This window comes from Ovis canadensis, chromosome 3 (genome assembly GCF_042477335.2).
Source record: "Ovis canadensis isolate MfBH-ARS-UI-01 breed Bighorn chromosome 3, ARS-UI_OviCan_v2, whole genome shotgun sequence".
Lineage (NCBI taxonomy): Eukaryota > Metazoa > Chordata > Mammalia > Artiodactyla > Bovidae > Ovis > Ovis canadensis.
The window spans coordinates 77,125,287-77,139,659 of record NC_091247.1 but is presented as its reverse complement, the minus strand read 5'-3'; the positions used below and the strand labels follow the sequence as shown (position 1 = coordinate 77,139,659).

The following is a 14,373-nucleotide window of genomic DNA, read 5'->3' as shown; positions in this document are numbered from 1 at the left end:
GAAGGGTTTCTTTTCTCTCCAGCATTTGTTTGTAGATCTTTTAGTGATGGACATTCTGACCAGTGTGTGAGGTAGTACCTCACTAGTTTTGATTTGCATTTCTCTGATAATTGGTGATGTTGAGCATCTTTTCATGTCCCTGTTGGCCATCTACCTATGTGTCTTCTTTAGAGAAATGTCTACTTAGGTCTTCTGCTCATTTTTCAATTGAGTTGTTTGGGTTTTTGTTATTTAGTTGTATATGAGCTGTTTGTAAATTTGGAAAATTAAGCACTTGTTGGTCACATTGTTTGCAAAGTTTTCACCCAGTCTGTGTTTATTTTTTCATTTTGTTTATGGTTTCCTTTGCCACGCAAAAGTTTGTAAGATTGATTAGGTCCTATTTGTTAATTTTTATTTTTGCTGCCTTGGGAGACTGACCTAAGAAAACATTGGTAGGATTTATGCCAGAGAATGTTATTGCTTACAGTCTCCTGTAGGAGTTTAATGGTTCATGTAATATATTGTAGTCTTTAAGCTATTTTGAGTTTATTTTTGTGTATGGTGTGACAGTGTGTTCTAATTTCATTGATTTACATGCAGCTGTCTAACTTGCCCAGCACCACTTGCTTAGGAGACTTTCTTTTTCCCATTGTATATTCTTGCTTCCTTTGTTGAAGATTAATTGACTGCATGTGTGTAGGTTTATTTCTGGGCTCTCTATTCTATGGGGTTTTATGCTATTGAGCAGTGTTGGTTACTGAAGATTCTGTGATCAGGTTTAGAGGAAACAGTGATAAGATATTTAATGGAACGGGAAAGAATCGTAGGGAGAGTCTTGATCAGAAATATCTTCTCTGTATAGGACTTTCCTGGTAATCTAGGGGTTAAAAACTCCATGCTTCCACTTCAAGGGGTGTAGATTGGGGATCCCTGGTTGGGGAAGTAAGATCCCACATGCTGTGTGGTGTGGCAAAAAAAATTAAAAAAAAAAAAAGGAAATATCTTCTCCAAGAGTGTTCTTACCGTTTACGGAGAGTAGCCTAAGGATACACAAGTTTTAGAAAGAAAAGAGAAAAAGAGACCTGAGATAGGTCATCCAGCATCAGGTTACTTTCATCCTTTTCCTGACCCCCTGGAACTTCTTTTCCTGTTTTATCATGAGAACTCAGAAATTTCTTGTGACTTTTAGGACTCAAGACTTTTTTTTTCAAACAGTTGCCTGCAGAAGAATCACCTGAGAAACTCATTCATCGCCGAGTCACAGGTGGGTCCCGCTTTGGGCCCACCTCCAAGTGATTTTGATGTGTGTGATCTTGGACCAAACTCGGAGAAGCCCAGCTAGAGCCAGAGAACTAGCTAGGAAGGCCCAAGTTTGCCTTATTGGACTGTGTGATCTGGTTGCATCCCTTACTCAGTTTTGTTTATTTGTTAAAATTTAGAGTACAAACAAGCCAGAGAAATCTTTTCTGGAGCAGTAAGTGCCTGAATTATTGTTTGTACATATAGGCTGTGACTGGTTTGCAATTCAGGTTTGGTAGCAGTTATGTTCCCACTAATTTGGCATTTGCTACAACGAATATATCTACTACCAACTCCCTCTCCACTATCTTGACATTCTATAGAGTTTGTTGTTTTTCTCTTTATTTTCATCTTTTAAAAGCTGATTTTTTTTTTTTTTTTTACTTAAAGATCTTTTAATCCTGTGACTCTTAGCTAGGGGCTATCCCCCTCCCCCACCCTGCCTCCTCTGGGACATTTTTAGCAGTGTCTGGAGACGTTTTTGAATTGGTAGTCTGGGAAGAGGGTAGTGGGTAAAATTCAGGGATGCTCTTAAACTGCACAGAATAACAATAGCTCACAACAGAGGGGTTATCCAGCTTAAATGCCAACATCACCGAAGTTGTGAAGTGTTGCTTTAACATCTGTTGTCATTATACAGCTACTCCAGGAGCAGTGTAGTTTTCCCTTTATGTGACATGCTAGATGAACATGATGATGACGCAGGAATTGTAAGTGTTGATGGACAGATCAGGGAAAAGAAATTTAGAGAACTCATTTGATTCCTTTTCCTGTTTCTGTGTAATTTGAGGATTAAAGGAAAAATGGTTGTTCGTCTGATAGTGTTCTAAACCTAGGATCATTGGCTGTACCCACGGCCTATCTGTTGAAGTTTACCTTTCAGCTGTTATTCATACTTCAATACTATCTACAATATAGTTTTTCAGACTGCATGTTGTGACCCACTGGTAGGTTGTGAAATTAGTGTAGCAGGTGATAACCAGCATTTTTGAAAAGTTAAATACAAAATAAAAGCGTGCGCCACATCTAGTAAGGGTAGGTTTTGTCTTGTGAAACCTATTTTAATTATATATTGTCAAGGAGGCAAATTCCTTTTTCCTAATTTTTTCTAAATAATTATTCTCTTTGCTAATTTCCTACTCTTCTAATTCTTTGGCTGTGACCCTATGAATTAGACTGACAAAAGACAGATTAATAAGAAAACAAACAGAAGTTTATGCTTACACGTGGCAGCACTCAGGGATGAGTTACTCTAGGGTTAGCTAGAACTTGGGCTTACATAGCATCTTAGCAAAGAAACAAATTTTCAAAGTGACAAGACAAAAGGGAAGGACTTTGAGTTTCTAGGGCTACAAACTGGGAAGGTAAATGTATGGGAAGCTAATGGTCAATAAAAGATAGTTGGTAGGGTTACATGGTTCCTCTGGTGCCATCTCCAGGGTGATAAGGGTCTAAATTTGAGTTTAATTGTTGTCCTTCCTGGCAAAGAAAAAGTGTGGGGGAGGGGTACCTGTGTAAATTCCTGTCCTGCTTTTGGGCATATAAGGACAGGCAAAGAGCTTTCTTTGTTTTTGCTTCTTCTCAGTTGTTCTTAACTTAAAATAGTCCTTAAGGACCAAAGTAGTCCTTACAGACACTAGCATGGCATGTTTTGAGGTAGCGTATTTTGCCCACTACAGCATCTGTGCATGGGTGTTCTGGGTCATGATGTAAAAGTATATTTCTTGCTGTGGCTTACAGGGAAAAAATGGAAAGCCACTAACTCCAATTAATTATAAAAGCAATATTAGCTGCATGTTTTATAGTTCTGGAAACTAAGATTTAATTTATTGATTTTGGGAAGCAGAAAACTTAGTTCAGTTTTTAATTAGAACATTTTGGCTTTGTACTGTCATGTGGTAATTTTAGAGTGCATTTTGAATTTATAAGATTTTCTGATAAATACTGGGTTTGGCAGCATTCTTGAATTGTAATTTTGTTTCATTAAAGATCATTGTTTACATGTGCTGTAATGTATCAATAACAATGGAGTCCCAATAATGAGATTTGGATATTAACTGATTAGAAACTGCTTACATCACAGTGTTATGGAACTTTTCCATTGTCTACAAAAAGCTAACATTTCAGGATAAATTCAAACTTCTTACATAGAGTTTTTGAGTTGAGACACTCACCTAGTTGACAAATTTTAATTTCATATTAAAGATTAATTCTGAAGATTAGACTATTAAAGATTAATTCAAATGTAATTTATTAGAATTAAATCATTAAAGATTAAGTAATATACAACTAAACCAAAATATTAAAAGATTAATTCTAATATTTATTTTAGATTAAATTTGGTAGAAGCTTTTGTAGAAGATGCAGAATTGAGGCAGAGTTTACAAGAAGATTTACTTCGTCGATTTCCAGATCTTAACCGACTTGCCAAGAAATTTCAAAGACAAGCGGCAAATTTACAAGATTGTTACCGACTCTATCAGGGTATAAATCAACTCCCTAATGTTATTCAGGCTTTGGAAAAATATGAAGGTAAAAAATTATTTTGTTTTTGTTTTCCTTCACTCCAGATATACTTAGCAAATGTGCTGTCCTTTTTAAAGTTGGTTCTGGTAACTCGTCTTTAAGTTTTTCTAATAACAGGTTTGTATTACCCTCTGGCTACATTGCAGAAGCCAGAAGTTGTGAGACAGTTTAGAATTCTTGTTTTTTAGAAATGAATATTAGGATTATGAGGTTTATTAATAGGTCTCTTGCACTAACAGGGGAGGCTAAACAAGATTTGATTGATGAAGAAGACGAACAAGACCCAAAATGACAGTGCTTATGAATGTTTGGTTTCTTACAGGGAAAGGATGCAGTCTGGCAGCCACACTAGAGTAAGGATAATGTGTCAGAGTCAAAAGCTGTCAGAACAGTGGGGCCAGGGAGCTTAGGTTCTGGTACCTATGGAAAGGTCCTTGATGAGGTGCACCTTCTCAGATCAAGGACCACTAATGTAAGGAGAACATCCTGGAACCAGGGAGCTTTAAACAGTTTTGTTGGACTTTTTAATATTTTGCTGGTCTTGTGGACGGTTTCCTGTTCTGTAACTAGCTTCCACAGCAGAGCCCTCTTGGGGCCTCACTGAGACCGGATACAAATCATCAATCACAGTGCTACTAAGCTGAATGAACTACCTTGAATCTCCTTGGACTAGTGATTACAAAATAACACAATTCGTATGTTTCATGCCTTGACCAGGGGGCTGCCATGTAGGAACTTTAAGAAAACACCGCAGGCTAATTCCAGATCTGTTGGAATTAACCTTTCCAGTACACCTGTGAAAGAAAGTTAAGACAGAAAGTCTTGGTGGTAACAGTTGAAGTCAGAGGGAAGCTACTAGAATAAAGTAAGCAGAGTCATATAATAGTTAATCAATATAATATTAGTGGATAAAATCAGATTGCCATGAGCATAGTTTTTAAAGTGAACATAAGTTTCTACAATGAATAGGAAGTACAAAGGTATATGTCTAATATATAAAGCATTTTCAGAGTTAAAAATCAATATCTCTTAGAACTATTAAAAACAAAACTTTCAATATTATATGAAAATTTGATGAACTTTTTTGGAGATAGACTTAGAACAATGATGACTGGTACGAAATAAGTATAGATTTAACTTAAATTTTGTGATAACCTTTCCTCTTATTTATCTAGCAGAATGTTAAAGAATAGCTAACTGCTTGTCTTTTCAGAGTACCATTGTATATAAAGTAATCCTGTTCTAGTCAGGGCTTCTCATTAGACCAGTGAGACTTAAATGCTCTTGTATTTAGTGCCACCAAAGTGAAATTAGAGGAGATTGGTCTTTTTTGTTTTTTCTTGTGCCTCTATTTCCTCACCCTATAAATGACTATCTTCTACTGTTTTGATTTCCTGATTGCGTCTCCTCTGGCTTCATTTCTGCAGGATCAGCTGGAAGTGCCAGGGGACTGACCAGTGTTAGGGGTGTAATCAAGGTGTGGTCATGGAGATAGGCTGTCTAAACAATTCACTCTTACCACTTAATATCAGCTGTTTTAAACATTCCTCTTCTCATCTCTTCCTTCATAAGGTAAAAAAGGTTTCCTTGTCCCTGCATCCCCTTCTTATACCTGTACCCAGTGAGGTTTCTGAAAGCCTACATTTTCTTCTTCCACTGATTGCACTGGCTTCAGCCCTACCCATAGTACTGAAATGGCATTTGTTGAAACTTCCTTGTTGCTAAATTCAGTGAACATGGTCTAGTGTTACCTAACCAGGTTTCACTGGTGTGTGTGATAGTCTTTTTTTCCTCCCAGTTTTATTTAGATGTAATTGACACATACCATTGTATAAGTTTAGGTCTACAACACAATGATTTGATATGTATATATACTGTGTAAATCACCACAATACGTTTAGTTAACATGTTACCTCACCTCACGTAGTTATTTTTTTTCTTGTGATGAGAACTTTTAAGATGTAATCTCTTAGCAACTTTCAAATATGGAATACAGTTTTGCTTTGTTTTTTTTTAAACTAGTCACCATGCTGTACATTACATTGCCAGGACTTTTAAATCTTACAACTTGAAATTTGTACCTTTTGACTACCTTCACCTGTTTCCTCCCCCAGCTGTCTCTGGCAACCATGAACTCTGTTCTGTTTTTATGAGTTTGGTCTTATTAGATTTCACATGTAGGTGAGATCATACAGCATTTAACTTTCCTGTCTCTTTTCCCTTGACATATGCTCTCCAGTTCCATCCATGTTATTGCAGATGGCAGGATGTCTTTCTTTACGGTTGGATGATACTCCATTGTGTGTGTGTGACACGTTTTCTTTATCTGTTCCTTCCTCGTTGGACACTCAGGTTGTTTCCATGTCTTGGCTGTTGTAAATAATGCTGCAGTGCACGTGGGAGTGCAGATATTTCTTAAAGATAGTGATTTAATTTTCTTTGCCTGCTCCTTAAGTGTAGCCACCCCCCAACCCAGTTCTATTTTTGACCCTCTTTTCACTCAGCACCTGAAACTTTAAAGCTGGGATTCTTGAATGCATTCTTGACAGTATCTTGATATTTCATGTAAAACTTTGTGTATATGTATTTTGAGGAGGAGGGAGGATCTGTAATTTTCATCAGATACTCAAAAGCATATGTAACCTCCCCCCCACAAAATGTAAGAAATACTGATTCGCACATTATCTGGGGACTCTTTCCTCATTCCTTGGTATGTGCACAGAAGTTAGAAATTTGACTTGAAAGTGGCACTCTTTAACAACCTTCCTGCATATGTGTGGCTTAATGTGACTGAGCAGCAACAATAAAGTGTGCTTGAGGGTTTTCAAGTCAATTATGAGATCATAACAGTATGAAAATTTAATGCTTCGTATTGTCAGTTTGTTAACTGATGTCCAATTAAAATATTTGAAATCACCCAGCATAGAAAGTATTAGAGGAGGAAGACGGTTCCAAGTTTTGTGATGCTAAGAGCTACACCTTTCTCTTTCTATAATATGGAATGTTGGAGAATTGAGGTGTATCCTAGGCACTGAGAGACTAGCTGACCTGTCTGGAGTTTATTTTAATTGAAGTATACTTGATTTACAATATTGTGTTAGTTTCAGATGTACAACATAGTGATTCAATATTTTTATAGGTTATGCTCCATTTAAATTATTATAAAATATTGGCTATATTCCTGTGCTGTACAAATTATCCGTGTAGCTTACTTGTTTTACCCATTGTAGTCTGTGCCTCTTATTCCCTATCCTTCAGTTGCCTCTCCTCATTCTTTCTCCCTGCCGGTTGAGCGACTGAACAAGAGCATATGGGGAACAGTGTTCTCTGTATCTGAGTCTGCTTCTGTTTTGTTATATTTGTTCTGTTTTTTAGATTCTGCGTATGAGTGATAACATACAGTAGTTGGCTTTCTCTAGCTTCTTTCTTTCTTTTGTTGTTAAATATGCTTATTTGGCTGCATCAGGTCTTGGTTGCAGCCTACGGGATCTTTGCTGTGTCAAGAGGGTCTTTTGATGCTCGGTGGCATGTGGGTTCTCAGTTCTCTGATCATACTGTTTTTCACAGTGGCTACACCCATTTACATTCCCACAGTACAAGGGTTCCCTTTTCTCTACAGCCTCGCCAATAATTTATTTGTGGTCTTTTTCATGATAGCCATTCTGACAGGTGTGAGGTGATGTCTCATTGTGGTTTTGATTTGTATTTTTCTGATGATTAGCAGTGTTGAGCATCTTTTCATGTGCCTCTCATGAGTTTCTTAAAAAACACAGTAGAATGGCATTTTGCAGAGTTCAGTATAGCTTGTTAGCCTACTGATTTCATGGAGAAAGCCAAAACAGGCTAATTTATGAGGAAAAATCAAATATGCTGTCTTTAAAAGTAAACTCATTAAAAGTTTTAAAAAGATATATTTGTATATTACTAGAAATTGAGTAAGTTCTGCCATCGTGTGATGTTTTAGTTTTGACTAACTTTAGGTTTAATGTTATTTTAATGTTATTCCTGGAAAAAACGAAAATAAACTCAGAGACAGCAGAGGGCAGCAACAGTTTAGAAAGTAGATTTGCATTGAGTGATGAAAGCTCTACTCTAAATTATCTTTCTCCTCTTTGAAAAAGAAAAGGCTATTTTAAAAGTATACTTGGCCTCTGTCATTCCTCGTATCTTTTAAAATTAAAAAGTTGAGGCACACATTTACAACATGGGTGGATCCAGAGATTATCATACTAAATAAAGTCAAAAGAGGAAGACAAATACCTTATGATATCATTTATATATGGAATGTAAAGTACGACACAAATGATCATAGCTGTGAGACAGAAACAGACTCATAGACGGCAGACCTGTGGTTGCCAGGAGGGGGGGAAAGGGGGAGGGAAGGATCGGGCATTTGGGGATAGCAGATGCAAAGTATATATGGAATAGATAAAAAACAAGATCCTACTGTATAGTACAGGGAAGTATATTCAGTATCTTGTGGTAAACCATAATGCAGAGGAATGTGAAAAAATATGTATAACTGAGCCATTTGGTAGTACAACAGAAATTAGCGCAATACTGTAAATCAACTAAACTTGAATACAGTTTTTTTAAAAAGCTGAGGCACAACCTAAAACAATGGTATTCTGCATTTGGAGCAAATTTTTTGACAGTGCTTAAAACAACTGTAAGTATCAAGATTACTTTATTGATGAACTTTATTGTAACAGTATCATACTGAGGTTTGTAACTCTTGCCCCTGTCCACGTCCAAATTAAAAACCTTACATGTGCTATTTTCCTTCCCCTGGTCTGTACCTCCTCCTCAGTGAACCCGTAGTAATCTTTTTTTAGCATGTCTGATCGTGTCATTTCTTCTCTTTTGGTTCTGAACACGTTGCTTTGCTTCCTGTAGCCTTCCAGAAGCAGCCCCGTTCCTGCGCCTGGCCGGGCTGCTGCTGCTCGGTCAGGCTCTCTCATTCTCCCTCGCAGCACCGCTCTGCTCACTAGATTGTTTCTCCAGACTGCTCTGGTGACACATGCTTTTCTGCACGTTTTTACTTTGTCTTTATTGCACTTTACTACCTGGTCTATGTGATGGACTCCACTAATATTTAAGATTGAGCTCAAACCTCACTCTTTCTATGCAGCCTCCTCTGCCCTCATTATTCTGGTTTCCATAGCACCTTCTGCTTATCTCCATTGCTTTTTAACCCTAAATGACATAGTTCAATTCAGTTGTTCATTTGTGTCTGACTCTTGGCCACCCCATGGACTGCAGCACGCCAGGCCTCCCTGTCCATCACCAACTCCCAGAGTTTACGCAAACTCATGTCCATTGAGTCAGTGATGCCACCCAACCATCTCATCCTCTGTCATCCCCTTCTCCCACCTGCAATCTTTCCCAGCATCAGTTCTTCACATCAGGTGGCCAAAGTATTAGAATTTCAGCTTCGGCATCAGTCCTTCCAGTGAATATTCATGACTGATCTCTTTGCTGTCCATGGGACTCTCAAGAGTCTTCTTCAGCACCACAGTTCAAAAGCATCAATTCTTTGGTGCTCAGCTTTCTTTATAGACCAACTGTCACATCCATGCATGACTACTGGACAAACCATAGCTTTGACTAGATGGACCTTTGTTGGCAAAGTAATGTCTCTGCTTTTTACTATGCTGTCTAGGTTGGTCATAGCTTTTCTTCCAAGGAGCAAGTGCTAGGGTCCAGCCCCCGCAGGATCCAGGGGAACCCGAAGGAGAAACGGCGTTGGCAAATGAATGAATGAATGAATGAGAGAGGAATAGAGGAGAGAAAGAGGCTGATATTCCTTGGTTTACATAGAAAGCCAGTAAAGCCCCGAGACAAGGAGCTTGCCCTGTTCACGGAGGCCATAGGTGCCCTCCCAGTCTCCTGAGGGAGTGAAGACACAGAACATCTTCCTGTTCAGGTCTTAGAAACCTGGGCAGATAAGTGAATGCAGGGAGCCTCTGTGCTCCAAGGGATCAGCCTGAAAAAGAGAGTAAGAGAAAGAAAGAAAGGAAAAAGACACAGGGTGACCAAGCTTCTTCGAGCGAGCCCAATTACTTTATTTTCAGAAGGGACTTTTATACCTTAGCTTGTACATAGAGGGAAATGAAAGATGCAAGGTCATACAGAGTCAGCCCAAACATTCCAGCAGTTTTGCCCTTATCGAAATCAGGATTTTTTCTGCAAACCTTTCCCACAAATGATGCTGTGTACATTATCTTCTGGCCTTGAAGGCCTGTGAACATTTTATGACCCTCTTTTGATAAAGGCTGCTTTATCAACCAGAAAACTTATTTTCCCTCAAAGTATTTTTTCTTTATATTTCTAATCTATGTCAGCCTCAGAAAATGCTAAACAGTTACATTTCTTGCAGAGCAAAGGTGCAGTGAGTTACAAGAAAGAAAGAACCAATTAGCTCAAAGGTCTGATGTGGTTAAATTCAAGGCTACTGCTTGTTTTTCTTACATTCCAACTATGTTAACTAATGCACTCCTAGGTGCACAGTGGATAAGAGATATGGGAACTTAGCAACAAGCATTGGCCCAATAATGAAATCCTACACCAGCACTGCTCTAATAACTTTTAACTATTTGAAAGGCTCTATGTTATAGGCTTCCCGTGCCTCTCACAGTTGGGAGGCTGTGAACAATCATATGCGTAGCTGCAAGAGTCTGGATAAACTTGCCAAGCAAGCCAGAATGCTAACAGAGGGGGTTTGAATTGAAATTTTCCTCTCATGTCCAGGAGACTTATTAGCTAGAGCCCTAAGTTGAGCCCCCTGTATGTCAGGAGAGTTGATGAAAGGCACAAAATAGTAAGACCGACAGATTCTGGTTTTGGGGTAGATGCTCGAGCTGGTCTAGGGAGCCCCTTGAGTCTGGAAGCCTTGCTTAACAGTGCTCTTCCACATGACCTTGTCCTGGGTGGGATGGCCCATGCTGGCTCCCGGCAAGCAAGCATCTTTAATTTCATGGCTGCAGTCACCATCTGCAGTGATTTTGGAGCCCAACAAAATAAAGTCTCACTGTTTCCATTTTTTCTCCATCTATTTGCAATGAAGTGATGGGACCAAATTCCATGATCTTAGTTTTCTGAATGTTGAGTTTTAAGCCAGCTTTTTCACTCTCCTCTTTAACCTTTATCAAGAGGCTCTTTAGTTCCTCTTCACCTTCTGGCACAAAGGTGGTGTCATCTGTATATCTGAGGTTATTGATATTTCTCCCAACAATCTTGATTCCAGCTTGTGCTTCATCCAGCCCAGCATTCCTCATGATGTACTCTGCGTGTAAGTTAAATAATCAGGGTGACGATATATAGCCTTGACATAATCCTTTCCCAATTTGGAACCAATCTGTTGTTCCATGTCCAGTTCTAACTGTGTTTCTTGACCTGCATACAGATTTTTCAGGAGGCACAGTAAGTTAGTTTAATAATAATCCCTCCTTTTAACCTGATTGCTTAGCTTCCTTCTAAATGGGAGATAAGAATATGAAAGCAATTTAGTTGGCATTTCTGAAAAGGAATCTGGTTTACTAATGTAGCACTTTTTAAACCTTAGGTTTATATAAAAGTAGTTTAAGATCTGGCTGGGTGCTCGCTTCAGCAGCACATATACTAAAATTGGAACGATACAGAGAAGATTAGCATGGCCCCTGCGCAAGGATGGCACGCAAATTCGTGAAGCGTTCCATATAAAAGAACAACAACAACAAAAAAGATCTGGCTGGTTTTTGTGTTTCGGAGATATTTTCTTTAAATTTGGTTTTTATCAGTTTTTAAAGCAAGGTAAACTCTGTAATTATTCTACCATCCAGAGGTAATCATTATTAATATTTTGGTATATGTTGTTTCATTCTTTAAACAAAATTATAGAAGGTTAGTTCTGTTTAACACGTGCTTTGACAGTGAAGACTTGTTCTAATGAAGTTCGTGTATTAGGGAATAATTGAGCATAATGTGAATTTTACAGTGCTTATATACATTTTTGTCTGTGGGAAACACGAGGTGAATGCAAAAGATTGGCACCCAGCTGAACTGAGCAGTGTAGGAATATGCAAAACGCACACTCACACACACTCCCACCCCTCAGACATCTGTGATCTCAGTTCACCTGTGTGTCGTGAGCCACACTTACTCGTGTCGGGTGTTACAACTTTGTGCTCCAGTTTAGATGACTCACCATTTCACAATAACTCACGAGCTGCAGCCTTTTGGAAGTCCATCTCAAGAAGCAAACTTTGTCTTTTGTGAGGTAAATGCATTATTTATTGTAGTGTTTATATAGTTCCTATCAAAACTGTGCAGTTGTTCCTATCATTAAGAAAAAATTTTTTAATAAATTTTTTCTTTATTTCTTTATGGAAGTATAGTTGACTTACCCAGTTAGTGTCAGAGAAAATCGCTTGGTATGGCAGGAACCTCCACGCAGTTGGTGACCAGAAATGAACTAGTGTGTGTAAAGGAGACAGAGGAGGAAGACTCACAGATGGGAAGGAAAACGGGGGACGCTGAGTTTTCCTTTGCAGTCGTAACCCCTTAAGATTATTTTTTTCCTTCCTCTCACACATCAGTTCCTATAGCAATTTTCTCATCTTATCTTTTATTAGAGTATAATTTAAATGTCTTCTTTCTTGTCTTCCCATTGCTACTTAGATCACTACCTTGACTATCTTCAGTCTTATCTTCAATGATAAAAGCTTTCACATTCTTGAGTCAATATTCATATTATCTCTGCATTTCTATTCTTTCAGTCACCAAAATACACTAACTGATCATCATAATAAAAAGCAAACAGTGTTGGTGAGGATGCAGAGAAATTTTCTTGTACATCTTGTGGCTAAAACTATAAATCAGTAAAGCCTTCCTGGAAAAATAACTTGTCAAAGTATAATTATTTGCCATTCAAATGCAGACAAGAGGGCAAAAGTCTAGAGGGATTAAAAAAAATTAACAGGTTTTTCTTCTAGAGTTAGATTGGAAGTTGACATTTTTACATTATTACTTTTATTATTAAAAAAAATGCAGAGCCTAGTGAAAAATAGTTTCAGGAATTTACTAATAGAAAAACAAAACACCAGAGTTGGGGTGGGGGGAATACCAGAAAGGTACTCAAACCTTTAAGTTTATGCATAATAATTTCGTAGAACTTTAAAATATAGTAGGTATTAGCTAAATATAATTTATATGTTATAAATATTTTAAAATAATAAATAGCTTTTAATATTTAAAATATAATATCAAACAGAGGTTAACTAATAGCAACTGACAGTTGGTACTATTTTTACTATTATAAAATTGGTACTATTTTTTTTAATTAAGAGTACAGTTAGTACATTTTTATCCCACCAATATATTGTTACACTTTTCCATATAGCCAGTTTTGTTATAATGTGACATATGCATCCCTATGCAAAACTTTTTAATTAAAACCAGTTTACAAGATAAAAGAGGTCAAAATGCAACACTCAGAAATTTCATTAGTGACGCTCTGGTCACCAAATGTGTGGAGGCCCCCCCCCCCACACCCCCCAAGTAACTTCTGTGACACTGACTGACTACAATTAATTGCGATTTAACTCAATCCTGACACGATCCCCTAGAGATAGCATCAGATCCCGCAGGTTAAGGGCTCAATCCCACAAGATGGCCTCCAACCTCTCCACCCAGTCTAAAACCCAGGCATCACCTGTGCTTCTGACCAAGTGGTCCCAATGACCACCCCTCCCTTGGGGGTTAATTTGCTTGAGCAGCTCACAGAACTCAGGGAAATACTTGGTTATACTTACTGATAAAGGATGCAGATGAACAGCCAAATGAAGAGATATGACAAGTCTGGGAGGTTCCTAAACATAGGCACTTGTCCTTTGAGGTGGGAGCATGTCATTCTGGTATAGATGTACTTGCCCACCTGAACGTTCTCTGGCCCCTTCCCCCCCACTATTGGGATTTGGAAGGCCTCCTCATGTAGCCACGATCAATTATTAACTCCATTTCCAGCTGCTCTCCCCTCCTTGGATGACAGGAGTTGGGGTTAGAGCCAAACATTCCAAACTCCTAATCATGGCTTGGTCTTCCTGGTGAGCAGCCCACCTCAGGTCACCTTATTAGAATATGAGATGCTCCTATTGCTCTTCTCACTAGGAAATTACAAGGGTTTTAGGAACTCTACCAGGAACCAGCGGCAGAGACCAGCATTTATTTTCTGTTACAGAGACTAGCACAGTGTGAAATGATACTCATAACTAGTGAAATGATACTCATAACTAATCAGTGAAATCAGAAGAGAAAGTCAGCGTAGGAAAGAAAATTACTATTTTGTCAAAATGACAGTAGTAATAAAAGGAAACAATGGATATTGTCAGAGAACGAATTGCTTGCAAATAAAGGAATGGGGACAGGTGGCTGTGATTAGCAAAGAGGATGACATGACCAGAGGACCTGAAAAGTAGGAGAGGGCAAGGGTGATGAGGGAGGAAAAGAGGTCAAAAATGTCTTGTGATAAACCATACTGGGAAAGAATATGAGGAAAAGTATATATATGTATGACTGAGTCACTTTGCT

The 14,373-nt window shown here is 38.3% G+C and overlaps 1 protein-coding gene and 1 non-coding gene across 3 annotated transcripts in view; both read left to right on the top strand.

The window, feature by feature from the left end:
* The window catches only part of MSH2 (mutS homolog 2), an 85,559-nt gene that overhangs the window by 21,354 nt on the left and 49,832 nt on the right, over positions 1 to 14,373 (top strand). The window contains exon 7 of one of the 2 annotated variants that reach the window (XM_069583379.1): positions 3,614 to 3,813. The exons of the other annotated variant lie outside the window; for it this stretch is intronic. Coding sequence (XP_069439480.1) covers positions 3,614 to 3,813 — 200 coding nt within the window. The remainder of the gene's footprint in view (positions 1 to 3,613; positions 3,814 to 14,373) is intronic. 2 annotated transcript variants of the gene reach the window in all.
* LOC138438389 (U6 spliceosomal RNA) lies at positions 11,404 to 11,510 on the top strand. The gene has a single exon (XR_011256328.1). It is a non-coding gene; the product is annotated as a U6 spliceosomal RNA (small nuclear RNA).